The sequence below is a fragment of the Mchenga conophoros genome, linkage group LG16 (genome assembly GCF_057382185.1).
Source record: "Mchenga conophoros isolate Kocher_MC1m ecotype Shallow Benthic linkage group LG16, M_conophoros_male_GT1.1, whole genome shotgun sequence".
Taxonomy (NCBI): Eukaryota; Metazoa; Chordata; class Actinopteri; order Cichliformes; family Cichlidae; genus Mchenga; species Mchenga conophoros.
In genome coordinates this window covers 39,335,556-39,352,989 of record NC_140541.1, presented here as the reverse complement: position 1 = coordinate 39,352,989, position 17,434 = coordinate 39,335,556, and the positions used below count along the sequence as shown (strand labels likewise).

General features: G+C 44.8%; 1 protein-coding gene across 1 annotated transcript in view; it reads left to right on the top strand.

Moving 5' to 3' along the window:
* Positions 1–17,434, top strand: part of LOC146557337 (titin-like) — a 178,885-nt gene that overhangs the window by 2,143 nt on the left and 159,308 nt on the right. The window contains exons 2-26 of the mRNA XM_085248349.1: positions 2,494–2,597; positions 3,911–4,114; positions 4,509–4,796; positions 4,880–4,965; positions 5,050–5,258; positions 5,423–5,561; positions 6,851–7,111; positions 7,572–7,685; positions 8,070–8,330; positions 8,940–9,002; positions 9,090–9,348; positions 9,629–9,692; positions 9,823–10,023; positions 10,568–10,710; positions 10,905–11,050; positions 11,673–11,900; positions 12,012–12,253; positions 12,328–12,560; positions 12,646–12,810; positions 12,907–13,075; positions 13,277–14,973; positions 15,058–15,339; positions 15,499–15,765; positions 16,445–16,717; positions 16,802–17,065. Of these exons, the coding sequence (XP_085104475.1) occupies positions 2,507–2,597; positions 3,911–4,114; positions 4,509–4,796; positions 4,880–4,965; positions 5,050–5,258; positions 5,423–5,561; positions 6,851–7,111; positions 7,572–7,685; positions 8,070–8,330; positions 8,940–9,002; positions 9,090–9,348; positions 9,629–9,692; positions 9,823–10,023; positions 10,568–10,710; positions 10,905–11,050; positions 11,673–11,900; positions 12,012–12,253; positions 12,328–12,560; positions 12,646–12,810; positions 12,907–13,075; positions 13,277–14,973; positions 15,058–15,339; positions 15,499–15,765; positions 16,445–16,717; positions 16,802–17,065 (6,349 nt within the window). The 5' untranslated portion in view covers positions 2,494–2,506. The remainder of the gene's footprint in view (positions 1–2,493; positions 2,598–3,910; positions 4,115–4,508; positions 4,797–4,879; positions 4,966–5,049; positions 5,259–5,422; positions 5,562–6,850; positions 7,112–7,571; positions 7,686–8,069; positions 8,331–8,939; positions 9,003–9,089; positions 9,349–9,628; positions 9,693–9,822; positions 10,024–10,567; positions 10,711–10,904; positions 11,051–11,672; positions 11,901–12,011; positions 12,254–12,327; positions 12,561–12,645; positions 12,811–12,906; positions 13,076–13,276; positions 14,974–15,057; positions 15,340–15,498; positions 15,766–16,444; positions 16,718–16,801; positions 17,066–17,434) is intronic.

The following is a 17,434-nucleotide window of genomic DNA, read 5'->3' as shown; positions in this document are numbered from 1 at the left end:
GGAAACAGCTAATTAAATGTTGAAGATGATGGATGAGTTTACAGTATGAAGCACCTTCAGCTGAATGCTGTTGTGATTGGTGCTGTATAAATAAAGTTGAATTGAATTTGTTTATATCAATGAAGACAAACTGGTCCACGTCCACACTGAGGTCACAGCAGAGTGGACATGATCAGTGTTTGGTCAGTGGACCTTTAACAGTTCACACCAGAACACATTTGAGTTTTTCATCAGACTTTGTATTTTCAGGGAAACTTTTATTTCTATTTAAAATCAGTTTGTTTTTTTCCAGCATGCTAATCAGAGTCATGTTGTTCATCTCTGTGTCAGCGGCAGCATAAATGTTCTTTGTAAAAGTGCAAACCTGCAGCTGCTGCCGCCCGTCAGACATTTATAGCCGCCGTCCGTCTCACCTGTCTCACAGCTCTGAAACTCAAACCTCCAAGTGAAGCTGCAGAGACACTCAGCACATTTCCATCCAGCTGCTTTTAACTACATGTAAATGTGTCCCTCAACACAAACCCGAGTAGAGTTAATCACTTCATCAATTAGTCAAATGCATCCTGTGTTCCTACCAACCCAGGCAAGCACGACATGCAGGTGCAACTCTGAATGCAGAGCTCAGAGTTTGGGTCACCTCAGTGTAAAAACTGGATTTCTTCTTCTGCTCTGTTATTTACAGCAGCTTAGGATAAACTATACTATAGTTTATCCTAAGCTGTTTATCAGCACGGGGACTCCCAGTTTGTGCAGTGTTTAGATCATAATAGTCAGTTAATGCTGCCGCTGATGAGCCTTTGAAACCCTTTGTCAGCGTCTCTGATCGTTTGAACACTGCTGTGAGCGCGCAGCTTGTTCATCGGCGTGCTCACGCAGACGGTACTTAGTTATCATTAAACCAGTTTCACTGTTAAGAGGAAGCAGCTCTGCCTGACTGTTACATCATCCTGCTGAAGGACTGATGAGGCGTCCTCACAGGAGTCACTTCAGCCACATGATTGGTCAGTGACTCTTTCACACAGTGGTTATCTAACACGTCTCCACCCAGAGCGTGCTGCATGAGTCGCAGTAGCTGCTGCGTCGGTGACCGTCTCGATGGGCTTTCACAGGTTCTCATTTCCTTTGTGGTTCTAACGCGACAGAACTTTCTCGCCCTGTGACACAGACGGGCTCTGTGGACCGATGGACGGAGCTGAAAGTGTACGAATGTTCTTCAACCTTTGCAAACAACGACTAACATCAGAAAAGTGTTTCTGTTATATGTTGGTTACATCTATAAACACAGGATCTACAGCACCATCCCAGCGGGGGATCAGCTACACCTTAGCATCGTCACAAAGCTATGACATCACAACAACACGGCCAATCAAAGGACTGAGAGAACAGAGAATATAACAGCCAACATACCCAAGTGCACGTCACAACCATTTACTCACCTGTGGACTGTCCAGTGTGAAGACTAAAGAAATCTAAAGGTTCAAACGAACAATCTGGATATGCACATGTAGGATATCAGAGACATTTGTACATTATCAGGAAAGAAATGTATCACACAGCAAGAAAAGCAGCAGAAAAACACGTGTTTGTGATTTAAAGCAGAGAATGGAAGCTGATTGGTTCACAGAAGGCAGGCAGCGTGATGATGTCAGCATCAGCGTGGGAAACAGGAAGTGATATAAAGAATAGGATGAGCGATCAGCACTAGAAGAAAGAAATGACTGAATGAATCATTTATTTTATCTCAATGAAAGTAAAATTTGACAAAACGAGTATTTAACATAAAACTTGTTTTATTAGTTTTAAATTTGATCACAGAAGATAAAGTTAAAATACGGATTCGAATAAACTAGTAAACACAGGTTGCAACAAATAACACAGCAGCTAAACTGAAACTGAATCATTGAAGTTTTCTGGAGAAACAACATTATGAGAAGAAGCATCCACAATGCTCCACCTCCGTCTGCAGCTTCGCCTCCATCTGCTGCTCCACCACCTCGGCCTCCAGCCTGAGGCCGTCCGATTGGCTGTTCTGCTCTCACGTCTCTCTGTATTTGCTCAGATTAGGTTCCACTCTGGTTCCTCCGCTGCTCTGCACGCCCAGCTACACCCAGCTACACCCACAGTTCTCCACACCTTTTGACCCAGTCTGCATCCTCAGCCTGGCAGCACTTATTCATCTTTCATCTCACTGCATTGATCTCATGCAGCCATAAAATCTACATATTTGTAAAAACATGTTGTAATCTCGTTTTTGTCCTGCAATGACTGAAACAATAAAGTGAAAATCTGATGATTTTTTCATTCGTATTAAAAAGGCTGCAGGTTTGTTTGTATCTGCAGCTGTTAGTGGCTGCTCTACTCCTGCACTGGTTTAGTGGCAGCAGGTGGAGAATTAGCTCCACCTGCTGCTGATCTGTCAGTTTCTCTGCCAATGAAACCAAAGCCTGCTGCTGTTTTCTTTATTCTGGGCTGATCACCTCGTTTGTGTTCCAGGGTGCCGATCATCATGTCAACTCAAGCGCCGACGTTCACGCAGCCGCTACAGAGCGTCGTGGCACTGGAGGGTAGTGCCGCCACGTTCGAGGCTCAAGTTAGTGGTAAGAGAAACGTGTGATGGTGACGTTCTGCAGAGGACGATGTTTGACACTGTTGTATTTACACTGGAGATACAAAGAATGAGCAGATGTTTGACTTCATTAGTTAGAAAGGAGAGAAATAATGTTAAAGTTCATATAAAAACTATTAGACATTGAAGCCATGCAGCTGGTACAGAGGTTCACTGCAGACTGTGCAACATTCATATCTGGACTCTTTGTATTTATAGAGAGAAATGATGGACTTTTGAGGGGTAAATGTTCTCGTCACCTTTCTTTCTTTTCTCGTGGCGAGCGAGGCTTTTACAGGCTGCTGCTGCTTTCAGGGACATTCTGACATTTGGAAGGTTGGAGTCAATGCCTGTGATAAAAATAAAGCTGACAGAATTTCAGCAGATGCCTTTCCCTTTCAGGAACTCAGGGGAAGCATGTGCCAACATTTACACAGACAGCTCCTGATTGGCTCTTCAGCCTTTCTCCCTCAGTTTTCTGTTTTAAGTCCAAACAGCCCAAACCACAGGGAGCTGAGATGGTTGCTGCATTGCTGCTTGCTATTGGTGGCAGTGTTTGAGGGGAGAACAGTCTGCTTCTTGTTGCTTTGACCCAATGATTGCTTGACTTAAAAGGAGAAATGTCATTTGTTCTAAGTTTAACCAGTGAGTATAAGAGCAGCCGTCCTTTATTCTCCTGACAGACTGGTGCAATCAGTCACACAGGGACGGCTCTGCAGGTCGAGCTAGGTAACGATGAAGCCACATGAAGGAAACATATGAAGCTTCTGAAGTTTAGTCTTGATTCTTTCATGATTAACCAGGTAAAACAAACCTGATAGTGACGTTTTTCTGCTCTGACTTCATCTCACTGACGGTCTCATGATTCAAAAGAATTACTCTTTGTTGTATTGATCTTAGTTCTTATTTCCTTTAAAGCTCTCGTATATTTTAAACAGTAATTGTATTTTTGAATCCATCCACCCAGTTTTAAAATGTTTAATTTCTACTTTAGCTAAATAAATGTCACATTTTCAGTTTCTATATTTTTAAACAATTTGAAAACCTCATGTGAACAACGTTAATCTTAAAGATGATTTTTTTAAATTTCAAATAAAAAGTTGAACATGAAAATTTGCTAAACTCTTAATAAAGTTTCTCCCACTCGTTCGTCGTTTGCTTTTCCTTTCACATTTTTGTTTCATGCATTAAAATCTCACTGTTTTACTGAAAGCACTGACTTTGTGGCTCAGGTCTTAGTCCCGGATCCTTTGGTGCATGTTGGTTTGTGGGTTCTCCGACAGAGTCTCATGCATCTCTTTGCAGGTTCTCCAGTTCCTGAGGTGAGCTGGTTCCGTGATGGCCAGGTACTTTCTGCTGCCGCTCTGCCCGGCGTTCAGATCTCGTTCAGCGATGGCCGCGCTGTTCTGAGGATTCCTGCTGTGACCGCCGCGCACAGCGGACGATTTTCTGTCAGAGCCACCAACGGTGCTGGACAAGCCACAAGCACAGCCGAACTCTTAGTTACAGGTGAGCTCACAGGAGGACTTCAAGTGGTAAACTAAAGCACTTCTGCTCCATGAACATTTCCCATACATTTCTTTTCAAAAAAGCTGCTACGAACAGCAAATTTTAATGTTAAAATTTTGATATTTATAGATTGTAAAGAAGGTTTGTTTGTGTATATGTTATCATTTAGCTGCCATCCAGAGTTCTCAAAGGATAAACAGCAGTGGATAACGGTCGGCAGACGTTGCAACATCATGAGCTGATTTTTAACACCCGTCTGAATCAAACTGAAAACAAACTGTTATTAAAAATTCAGTTTTCTAAAAAGTCATAAACTGGCTTTATTTTATTGTGTACTTGCACAACGAAATGCTGAGATCAGCTGATATAAAGCGACCTGTACCTCCTTCTCCAGCGGAGACGGTGCCTCCGAGCTTCATTCAGAGACTACAGAGCTCCACGGTGAGACAGGGCAGCCAGGTGAGGCTGGATGTTCGAGTCACCGGGATCCCCGCACCTGGGGTAAAATTCTACAGAGAAGGGGCCGAGATCCAGAGCTCCACCGACTTCAGAATCATCCAGGACGGAGACCTGCACAGCTTGCTGATTGCTGAAGCCTTCCCAGAGGATTCTGGGACGTATTCGGTGACAGCCACCAACAGCAGCGGACGGGCCACCTCCACAGCCGAACTGCTGGTTCAGGGTAAGAACCGTTCGTCTCTGCTTCTTCTTCCTTTTGGAAATTGCTTTGATGAAAAACACAGACTAAAGAAGAGACATTTTCAGGCGAAGAAGCCGTTCCAGCAAAGAAAACAAAGACCTTGATTTCAACCGCCCAGATTTCAGAGACCCGACACACCAGAGTAGAAAAGGTAAAAAAATCCTCAAAGAAATGTGTGATTGTCTAATTTACTCATACTTAATCTAACTTCATGAACTCTGCTGTCCGTCCCCAGAAGATGGAGGCCAGTTTCCAGGCCTCCGCCATGATGGAGATGCAGATAGAGGGCGCAGAGCTGGCTCACAAGACTCCACCCAGAGTTCCTCCGAAACCCACATCCAAGTCACCAACTCAGCCATCACTGGTGGCCAAGGTGACCGGGGGACGGCAACAGTCACCGTCACCTGTCAGACATGTGAAGGCACCCACACCCACGCCTGTCAGGTGGGTAGAGTCTGGGAGGGGTTAACGCTGGCTGTTATTTGCCTGTTCGTAACTTTTACATGGAAAGAAGTCAGCGAATGATTACTGACAGAGATCTGCTGATCGGTGTGCTCGATGAATAAACCAATCAGGGCAGCTGTGTAACTCTCAGTCTCACCTTTCAGGGCAGTCCCGTCCCCTATCGCCGCACACAAGCAGGCCGCCGGTGACGTCCTCCCGCCCTGGAAGCAGGAAGACTACGTGGCCGAGGGCAGGACTGTCACTCAGTTGGTCCGGGAGCAGCAGGTCACCATGGTCAAACAGGTGAGCATCCCTGGGGTAGCACGACATATTCCCATCCACAGATAAACCATTCCAGGAGACACTTCACAAAAAATGGGCATTTTCAATGAAACGTGAGGTTCCCAGATTCCTGAGTCTCTCTTCTTCGGGTTCAGCTGCGTTACCATCAGCTCCCTGACTGTGTTTGGTCATGAAATATTACTTCCACTTCTCTATTTGTGACGTTCATGTCTCACAGCCTCTGCGGTGGATTTCAGGTCCTTGTTTAAAGGTATTATGGGTTTACTCTGAAAAACAGAACCTGCCATCCACCTTCCTCCACCTTACAGCCAATTCTTTTCCATGTGTTCCTTGTTCTAATGTGCCTGATTGTTTGCCCTGCTCATATTCACATCATTGGCACAGCATCACACAGCAGTCTGAACATTTGGTCTTTGAAATGAAAAGAGAATCATCTGAAGCTGATGATGTGCGTTTTACCCTGGATGATGAGGGATGGGACATCTCTGCAGGCTGGGCGGGACTGTAACTTCTTTCAGCCCCACACAGATTCATACGGTGAGGGGGGGAAACATGTGAAAACTTTAAAAACCAAGAAGCAACATCTTTACTCACAGAAGAGGAGGAAAATACACCCTCAAAGAGCTGTGTCCTCTGTGTTTAACCACAAGACTTTAGCACCTGTTTCCAGTAGAGAGCAAGCCTGGCTCGGTTCAGCTGACGATGCTGTCAGAATACCTGATGTCCTCCTGATACCACATCCTCCTGATGTGTCTGAGATCGCTTCAGCTTAACTCAGAAGACTGGTCTTATTGTTTTATTGTGTCGCCACAAGATTGTGGCTGTCACTTTTCTTTGCAGCTAATGTTACTGCTGACAAACAGATGAACCAATGTGCTGTCTTCAAATGACTTTAAACCTTTAAGCTTGCATGGGTCAGGCTTTAAAAACCGTAGTACCTCATTATCTCATTTGGATAACTGGAGTCAGGCTAAGCTTTGCAAAAAACTGGAAGCTGGGGAGACAGCTAATCTGGCTCTGCCCGTAATCCAAGATCTACCTCTGAAGCTCATTCAATAGCCTCTTGTTTATTGGACAACCATCCAGCCCAGAGTTTTAGACCTGCGTTAACAGAGTCGAGCTAACTAAACCCAGTCTATATGCAAATTTGGGCAAATCAGGTCTTTCTCCCAGCTCTGTATTTTTCTTTGAACGAGGGGATGGAGATACTTACCAAAGTGATTTCCCCCATGAACCTGTCTGTTTCTGTACCGCTGTGCTGGATGTCCTGAGATCTGTTGTGTCTCCAGGCTGAGGGAGGGAAAAGAGCGGGGGCAGTGGCCACCGTGGTGGCTGCCGTCGACCTTGCTCGTGTCCGTCAGCCCGCGCTTGTCGAGGGGGGTCGAGCTGAAGAGGACGAGGCTGTAGAGGTGGACTTAAGGCAGCAGGCCGCCGCCGTGGCTGCTGATCAAAGCTATCAAGCTGCTTTGACATCAACAAGAGTGCAAAGTGGGCATATGCTTTCTACTGCTCAGGAGTTTACACGTGAAGCAGCCGTGCTGCAGCCTCAGGTTAGCTAGGCCTCCAGTGAACAACGATTACCAAGAGATTTGACCAAACTATCAGCAGATTTGAATTCTTTCATTTATTTTTTATTTTGGTATTTTACTCAGCCCCCCCCCCCCCCCCCTTTTTGCTGAAGAGAACAGATGGATGTTTTATTTTCCATCAAAATGAAAAAGTTACAAAAAATGATTTTGCACAATTACAAAAAGAGTATCTCAGAAAAAACAGTCCATATGTCCGATCAATTATTTAATTATGTATGAAATGTGTCTTTGGGCAAAGTCTTGTTTGAATTATTTGGTGAATAATGACCGATTCATCTCTGTGAAGTCACCTCGTAGTCAACCATAAAAAAGACATTTGAAGCACAAATCTCTTGATAATCACATAGTCATCTTCTAAATATACTGTGCAGATTTTAAAATCCTCCTGAGGTTCTGACTCTTGTTGTGTTGGTTGCTCCAGATTCAGGGAGTGACAGAAATCTCCACCCGTGTGGACACTGGTCTCACCCCGTCTCCAGTTCCACAATTCACAGTTTCTAAAGTGTCTGTCCCAAAACTCGAGTCTAGCAGTGAGGTAAGACAGGAAGCATCAGGCGAGCTGTGGACAATAATAATGTGATAGGACCGTTGCTGTGGCAAGCTTATTGAACTGCTGATTGGCTGAAATGCAAACTTGTGTTTTAATGCAGTGTCAACGTGATCAAATATTATCCATAAAATAACTAAATCAATCCTCCCTTAACCTTCTTTTGCTTCATCCCCTTATTTAATAAACTTGATTGATCCGGTACCTCCTATTAATCCATCTTAATTAAAGTCCCTCTATCTGACCCTGTTGTAGCATTAATCAGACTAACGTGCCATAGCTCCTCTGTGCTGTGGTTTAACACACATTTCAGACAAGACTCAACAGTATTTTCTTGATGACGGTGTGGCTCTTCCTCTTTGGGTCGGTCAGGTTTCCATCGCCGGCTCGGCCATGGCCACTCTGCACAAAGAGTTATCCTCGTCTTCTGCCACTATTCGAAAGATCATCAAGCCTGTCAAGTCTCCCAGTCCATCTCGCAGAGTAGCAGAGACCAGAGAGATGCTGGAGACCATCCCACCACCGTTCAAACACTTCACTGACAAACATCAGAGTCGTTCTGGCTCTGAGTTACAGACCGGGGTGGTGTACTCAGGCAGAATGGAGAGAATGTATGAGGACTGGGGAGCCCAGGTTTGTAATGTAGCTCAGAGAGCTGGGTCTAAACAGGACAAGAAAACCTGATGTGGATGTAAGATCCATACGATCCGTTAGCTGCCAACAGCTGGCCAAAGTATCGTGAATTTTATCAGATATTTTCAAGATGATAAATCCTAATATGAGCTGCCTGATTCGATCCTCGTTCACAGGCTGAAAAACCTCTATTTGAACCCTGGAAAAATCTGATTGAAAGGGCAGAAGTTACCCCGGGTTTGAATGCTCCTGATTTCATTGACATTTTCACCATTTATTAGACTAAAGAACAGCTGAAGAAAAATGTTGTGGGACACAGGTCATACTTCTGGTTTTTACAACTTCTCTTGATGGTTTTCTTGATTTCTGTGAAAATCCATAATTAAATATCCCTGTAATAAACTTTAACTGGCTTCTCCATGCTATTGACAACCTCATTCTCACCTCTGCAGCCCATCCAGCCTTCCCTCCATCATATGTGCTGTGTTATCTCTTCTTCATCGTGTGTGTGTGTGTTGGTTGTTTCTGTCACTGTGTCCATGTGTGGGATCTATAGCTGCTGTAGTTTTTCAGCCTAATGTTCCCAACATACCTGTGAATATCTTACAGGTGGTGGAGGCAGCTGCGGTGCCTTCTGCCGGTGGTGCCGTGGTCCCTCCCACGCTGATTTCTGTGAGTGGACTGCCCTCAGATCACATGTCCACACTGTTTAGGGAAAGAGACCTTTTTGTAAAGATGTTGTGATATTTTTTTGTGCAGGGATTGAAGAACACAAATGTGATCGAGGGCGAGTCTGTGACCCTGGAGTGCCAGATCAGCGGTCATCCCACCCCCATCATTATGTGGTTCAGAGAGGACTACAAGATTGAGAGCTCCATTGATTTCCAGATCACCTACGAGAACGGATTTGCCAGACTGGTGATCCGTGAAGCATTCGCTGAAGACAGCGGCCGCTTCACCTGCACAGCTACCAATGAGGCGGGAACTGTCAGCACGTCCTGTTACCTGCTTGTCCAGGGTCAGTGCAAGCAGAATGCAGTGTCACTCACACAGGAAGTAATCTTCTTTCGTAGTATGCTGTAACATACTGAGGAACGATGCCCAGCCTGTCCAGCAGATATCAGGATAACTTTAATTTGAGCCCTTTTTTCCTCAGAGACTGTTCACATGCATGCACCGAGCCCTGTTCTTGATACACACAGGACCTGAAATCTTCCCGTAACATAATCTCATCCCTTCCCGTCTATACGTTCTGCATATTCATGCGTTTACAGTGATGAACTGTCTTTCCCCACCAGTGTCTGAAGACATCGAGAGCAGAGAGGAGATTGCTATTGTTACAGAACATGTTGAAACTGCTCAGTGAGTCACTTAAAGTTTGAGTTACATTCATCAAATCGTCAAACATATTGGTTTCTTATTTTACATCACTGAAACGGATGACAAGCGGTACAGGTTGGGCCTGAAAATAAGGAAACATTTTTATTTCCAGATTAAGAGAAACCAGAGAGGAGACCCAGGTGAGCATGGTGGAGTCAGAGTCTGCTGCTGCTGCTCCCTTCTTTATCAAGAAACCCACCATCCAGAAGCTAGTGGAGGGTGGAAGTGTTGTGTTTGAATGTCAGATTGGGGGAAGCCCCAAACCACACATCATCTGGAAGAAGAGTGGTGTCCCACTCACTACCGGATACAGGTGAGTAATACCTGTGCTCAGGTTTTCACTGTCCTTACATGGAGACCTTTGTGGTTTACGTGATCTATATTTTATCTGACGTGTGAATGCAGCTGCAAAACAAATCCCCTAACTCAAGGACTAAAGTGCTAAAGTCATCACTGTAAAACTGTAAGAAATGAACACGTCATTAGAGCTCAGCTTTCTACCAGAATACACAACTCGGACCCCCCCTCTCAAACCCAACTGACACCAATCCTAAAGTCCCTGTCAGATATAACACAGGATTAGCAAAACCAAACATCTGGCTCATGGTTCAGCTAAGGTCAACTGTCTCACCCAGTAATGAGCCGCCAGCACATTAAGCTCCAGCTCTCATTCCTGCTTCTGCATTGAGATCAATCCCTTTAGACCTGAATCCATGATTTTATCTTCAGTGGGCTCTTAGGACAAACGGTGCTGGTAAGACGAAGTATGGGTAAAATATTAGGACACTGTTTGCTCCTATTGTGATGGATCACGCTGCAGCCTTCAGGGGCCTGTAATGCTCATTCCCCTCCATCAGATACAAAGTTGCCTACAAGAAGGAGACTGGAGAGTGCCGTTTAGAGATCTCCATGACCTTCGCCGATGACGCTGGAGAATATGCCGTGTTTGCCAAGAATAAGCTTGGAGAAGTCTCTGCCTCCGCCAGTCTGCTGGAGGAAGGTCAGTAAATACTGCAGTGATGGCAAACTGCTGTCCTAAAGATATAACACAAGGAGCAGAGATAAAGGGACTGTCAGTGGATATTATGCCATACAGCTCATGCAGAAACAGTTAGCTTGCACAGTCCTTAAAGAGATGATGGAAACTACTTGAACTCATAGGATTGTTTTTTTATTTTGTTTTTTTGCCAACAGAGGAATATGAAGCCTACATGAAGAAACAGGAAGCAATGTTTAAGACTGAAGTGACATCCATTGTGCAAGAGCCCAAGGTGGGAGATATTCCCCCTGTCACTGTCACAACAATGGAGAAGATAACCACCACCATTATCTCTGGACAGGTAGAGAATCCTTAGCCATAGCTGTGATCATAATACAAAACCAAACCATGTCAAAGCCATCATAAGGAACTAGATGGTTATGTGGAGTGTTTGTCACTATCCTGTGTAATAGTTTATATGAGCTCCAGTGAGCTGTTTACAAAAAAAAAGTCTGGAGATGCCACAAAGTCTCAAATCCTGATAGAACAGTTAGTATGTGGACACCTCTATCATTTTGTGTGCTGTATATCACATCATGACGATGAGTACAGCACAAACTTAAGTAAGCACTTTACCTTGAGATTAAGTAAAAACCTGGGGTCCCTGTAGCTGCAGATACTGCTGTTGTCAGTAGTAACTGCAGTTGATATTGTAATTCAGAGCGCACTGTCAGACTAAGCTCTCATTAGAATTGGTGTCGTTGAATTTCCCACACTACCTGGTTGACTATCCAGCTTTAGTAAAACCTTTATGTGCCTTTAAATATGCGTTAAATATGCACGTTATTGGGAAGAAAATATAATAACCGATGCATAAAAATTAAAGCAAGCATAAAAATCATCATTTTCGTAATCTACAAAGACCTTTCCTTGGGCTTGACTATGATCAGGACCCACTGACTGACATCATATCATATCTGCAGGAATTCCATCTGTCTGTCATTGAGCAGAGGATCATCCAGGAGATTGAGTTTACCATTATGAAAATCAGCTACAGAGAGATTGTGACAGAGGACGGAGAGTTGATGGTGACTGCCACTGAGACTGAGGCGGTACAGCCAGCCTTTGACACGCCAGTGAAAAGTTACAGGATCATGGAGGGGATGAGCGCTACTTTCCACTGCAAGATGTCTGGAATGCCGCTCCCCAAGGTGCTGAATCTTTAAGAAATATGTTACAATTAGAGAAATGGTCTTGAAATACATAAAAAGCTCTAAAGTAGAGTTCACATGATTTTACGATCACGTCGTATCTCTTGGCAGATTGCTTGGTTCAAAGATGGCCAGCGTATTAGGGCTGGAGACCATTACCAAATAGAGGTTCTTCAGGATGGACGGGCCAGCCTTCGCCTGCCTGTAGTGATACCCGAAGATGAAGGCGTGTACACCGCGTTTGCCACCAACATGAAGGGTAATGCTGTCAGTTCTGGGAAGCTCTATGTGGAGCCATGTGAAACAGTAACACCTCAGCAATTCACACCACAGCCAGCAGTGCAGAGGATCAGGTAAAGAAATTCACAAAGCTTGAAACAGGGAACACTGACGATAAGGGAAATGACAAGGATTAATACTTTCTCAGGTCCACATCTCCTCGCTCTCTGAGCCGCTCACCTGGCCGTTCTCCCAGTCGTTCACCTGGACGTTCTCCTGCTCGTCGGCTAGATGAGACTGATGAGGCTCAGCTAGAAAGACTCTACAAGCCTGTTTTTGTCATGAAGCCTTCATCATATAAATGTTCTGAGGGACAAACTGCCAGATTTGACCTGAAGGTTGTGGGCAGACCAATGCCTGAGACGTACTGGTTCCACAATGGTGAGTACAACAAAGAGGAAATCTTCAAAAAGAGTTTGAACAAAATTTGTTGATCTCACAAGCCATTCAACTATCTTCCTCTCAGGGCAACAAATAGTTAGTGACCACACCCACAAGATCGTGGTTAAAGAGGATGGCACTCAGTCCCTGATCATCGTCCCAGCTTTGCCACAAGACTCCGGGGAATGGACTGTGGTGGCTCAGAACAGAGCTGGACGCACATCCATCTCCGTCACTCTCGCTGTTGATGGTAAGAATGCAACTTCATATTCTCTCAACTTGAAGTTTCTTCCAGAAGGCAAAATGTTGGGGGATTGGCTTACTTTCATTTAACTTTCTTTTTCAGCCAAGGAAACCCTGGTGCGTCCACAGTTCACTGAGAAACTGAGGAACATCAGTGTGAAGCAGGGCACTCTGGTTGAACTGGCTGTCAAAGCCATTGGAAACCCACTGCCTGATATCGTCTGGCTGAAGAACAGCGACATCATCACCCCACACAAGCACCCAAGCATCAAGTATGTTCTGTGACTTTAGCATTAAATGTAGATCACATCTGTTTGCTTCAATGACCTTGATGCAGCAACACACTTTTTTTAATGAAACGCTGCGTTTGTGGAGAGTAAAATTATTCCTCAAAGCAACCTGAGATTTTCATTTCAATTAAAAACACGTGTCAAATGTCAATTCTTCTCTAAAATGAGAATTTGATTTTCCAGGATTGAAGGAACCAGAGGAGAGGCTAAATTCCAGATCCCATCAGCAGCTGGCTCAGACAGCGCCTGGTACACCGCTACAGCCATCAATAAGGCTGGCAGAGATACCACTCGCTGCAGAGTCAATGTTGAGGTGGAATATGCTGAGCCTGAACCAGAGAGGAAACTCATCATTCCCAAAGGAACATACAAAGCCAAAGAGATCGCTCCTCCAGAGGTGGAGCCGCTTCATCTGCGATATGGTCAAGAGCAGTGGGAGGAAGGCGACCTTTATGACAAAGAGAAGCAGCAAAAACCACAGTTCAAGAAGAAGCTGACATCTGTCCGCATGAAGCGCTTCGGTCCAGCTCATTTTGAGTGCAGACTGACTCCTATTGGTGACCCCACAATGGTGGTGGAGTGGCTGCACGACGGCAAACCTCTGGCTGCTGCTAACAGATTGCGCATGGTGAATGAATTTGGTTACTGCAGCCTGGACTATGAAGCCGCTTATGCTAGAGACAGCGGCGTCATTACCTGCAGAGCGACCAACAAGTACGGAGTTGACCAAACCTCAGCCACCCTGATTGTCAAGGATGAGAAGGGCCTTGTTGAGGAAACACAACTTCCTGAAGGAAGGAAAGGTGCCCACCGGATCGATGAGATAGAGCGTTTGGCTCATGAAGGTGGACCTTATGGAGTCACTGCTGAAGAAGAAACAGAGAAGATGAAGCCTGAGATCGTCCTTGTTCCAGAACCAATCAGAGTTTTAGAGGGTGAAACGGCTCGATTCCGCTGCAGAGTGACCGGATATCCAGCACCAAAAGTTAACTGGTACCTCAATGGACAACTTATCCGCAAAAGCAAGAGATACAGACTTCGCTATGATGGCATTTACTACTTGGAGATAACTGACATCAAATCATATGATTCAGGGGAGGTCAGAGTCGTAGCAGATAACAATCTGGGCTCCGTTGAGCACGTCGTAAAACTGGAGATTCAGCAGAAGGAGGACTTCAGAACTCATCTGCGCCGCGCCCCTGAGGCTAAGCCAGCCGAGGCTGCACCTGAACATGGAAAAGTACCATTTGAGGTAGTTAAAGCTGAAAAGCCTACAGAGGACACTCAGCTGAAAGAGGTCGTCAAACTCAAGAAGGCCCAGAGAATTGTCCATGAGAAAGCCAGTGAGGAGTCAGAGGAGCTGAGGAGTAAGTTCAAGCGCAGGACAGAGGAAGGCTATTACGAGTCTATTACCGCAGTGGATCTCAAGTCTCGCAAGAGAGATGACTCCTATGAGGACCTGCTGAGGAAGACAAAGGAGGAACTGCTTCATCGTGCCAAGGAGAAGGAGGAGGCTGAGAAGAAGAAGGAGGAAGAGCATCGCCAAGTTACTGCCAAGCCTCTAAAACCAGAGAGGGTCAAGCTCTCACCCAGCATGGAAGCGCCAAAGATCCTTGAGCGTATCACCAGCCAGACAGTCGCACAGGGTGACGAAGTCAAGTTTAGAGTCAGAGTTGTCGGCAGACCAGAACCTGAGTGTCAGTGGTTCAAGAATGGAGTTCAGCTGGAGAAGTCTGACCGTGTCTACTGGTACTGGCCTGAGGACCATGTTTGTGAACTGGTGATCAGGGATGTCACAGCAGAGGATTCTGCCAGTGTCATGGTTAAAGCTTCCAGTACTGCTGGAGAGACTTCAAGCCACGCTTTCCTGTTGGTGCAAGGTAACACAGACCTTGATCATGTACATATAATTCTGATTTTAAATCCTGCATTCTCTGAATAATGCTCTGGTGTCATTTCTGCAGCAAAACAAGTCATTAACTTCACTCAGAAGTTGGAGGACGTCAGTGCCAAGGAGAAGGATACCGTGGCTACCTTTGAGTGTGAAACCAACGAGCCTTTTGTGAAGGTCAAATGGCTGAAGAATAATGTGGAGATCTTCTCTGGAGACAAATACAGAATGCACTCTGACAGAAAGGTTCACTTCCTGTCTGTGCTGATGATCGGAATGAGGGATGATACTGAATATACATGCGTGGCTGTAGAAGATGATACTGTCAGGACAACCGCCAAGCTTAATGTTGAAGGTGGGTTAGGTTCTTCATATTCTGTTCATTAGGTAATGAAATCAACACAGTTCATTATTAATTATTCCAAATACATAAACGGTTACCTCAAGGTACTTTATATGGTATATGTATACTTTGTGACTGACTTGAACTCTTGTTGTATTATGTGACCAACAGGAGCTCCTCTGGAGCTGTTAAAGCAGCTGGAGAGCACCGAGGTGCCCGAGACTTACTCCGGAGAGTTTGAATGTATTGTCTCTCGTGAAGATGCCGAAGGCAGCTGGTACTTTGGAGATAATCTGCTGACTCCTGGCAGTAAATACGTCATCTCCTCCCGCCGTGGAAGACACACTCTCTCTGTGAAAGACGTCAAGAAGGAAGACCAGGGAGAATATACCTTCAAAGTGGGCGAGTTTAAGACAAGTGCCTCTCTGAAGATGAAATGTGAGTTGCTGTTCCCATGGCACTGAATTGGATATGGATGATGAAACTCTATGGACGGAAGTTATTGTATTTAAGAAGTAAAGTTAAGTCTACTGTTCAGACTACAACAAAATGTGTTACTGGAATTCGGGCTAACCATCTTCTCCTGTTTGTGGACAAACCATTTCTACTTTCCCTCAAAATACATTTAAATCTAAATGATAGGTTTTTATAAAAGTGCCACAAACCCAATTCCAAAAACGATGCGGTGCTGTGTAAAATAAAGATTAAAAACAGAATACTTTGATTTGCAAATCTTATAAAGCCATATTTTATTCATAATCAAACATAGAAAACATATCAAGGGGTGAGAAAGGTGAGAAAATTAACCATTTTAATACAAGTTTATTTTGTATTTGAGGCAGCGACATGTCTCAAAAACAGGCCCACGTGTCCCATGGTGTAGCATCGCTGGGTGTTTGGTTGCAGTTTAGCAGCGTGCTGCTCAAACACGAAGGCCTTCCTGAAACACACGTCTGCATGGAGCAGATGTTTCTCTAAAGCCCGTTCATACCTTTCAGCCCCGATGGGGCCTTTCCAGACACACACACACACACACACACACACACACACACACACACACACACACACACACACACATCGCATGTAGAGTGCTAACAGTGACATTTTTATTTTTTAGTGCGTCCAGTGACCTTGATGCAGCCTTTGTCTGACATCACCGTCTGCGAGGGTGACATCGCTCAGCTTGAGGTCAAGTTCTCCCAGGAGAATGTTGAAGGAACCTGGATGAAGAAGGGGCAGCCCATCACAGCCTCCAGCCGTGTGCATATAGTTATTGACAAACAAATTCACAAACTCCTTATAGAAGATACAACCAAGGACGACTTTGGAATGTATTCCTTCGAGGTTCCTGATCATGAAATTTCAACCTCTGCAAAGCTGGTCATTCAGAGTGGGTCACCTCAGATGCACATGTTTTTCTTTAATGACTTTGTTTCAAAATAAAATCCTCTAATCAAAATATCTCATCTTGCAGCTATTGGCATCCTGATCCCACTGAAGGACAGTCATGCAATTGAGGGTACAAAGGTCGTCCTAGAGGCAAAGATCTCTGCTCAGGACATCAGCTCAGTCAAATGGTACCACAATGACAACCTGCTGACAGCCAGTGAGCGAATCCAGATGGTGGCAAAGGGAGCCAAGCAGCGCCTGGTTTTCACCAGAACATACGCTTCAGATGAAGGACACTACAAACTGGTGGTTGGCCGAGCTGACACCAGCTGCAGATTTACTGTTGAGCGTAAGTTACGCCATTATGAGGTCCAAGCATGTTTTGGAGTTTTACTACTGTAGTTGCATCATCTATATTCTGGAATGACCTGGAAGCTAAGTTTATGAATCTTTAGGTCTAATATGAAGCCTTGAGGCGACTTTTGTTGTGATTTGGCGCTATATAAATAAAATCGAATTGAATTGAATTAATAAACCATGACCACCACTAGTCACATGAAGTTTACCTGTAGAAAACTATTAAGAAACTACATGAGAGTCATGACATGAGAGTCTTTGCTTTCAGCTTCCAGAAATCTTATTCAAGCTGATTACCTGAAAAGGGTCATTAATATTTGCTTGGCAACATAAGAAATGATTTTTCTGCTGAACACAATAG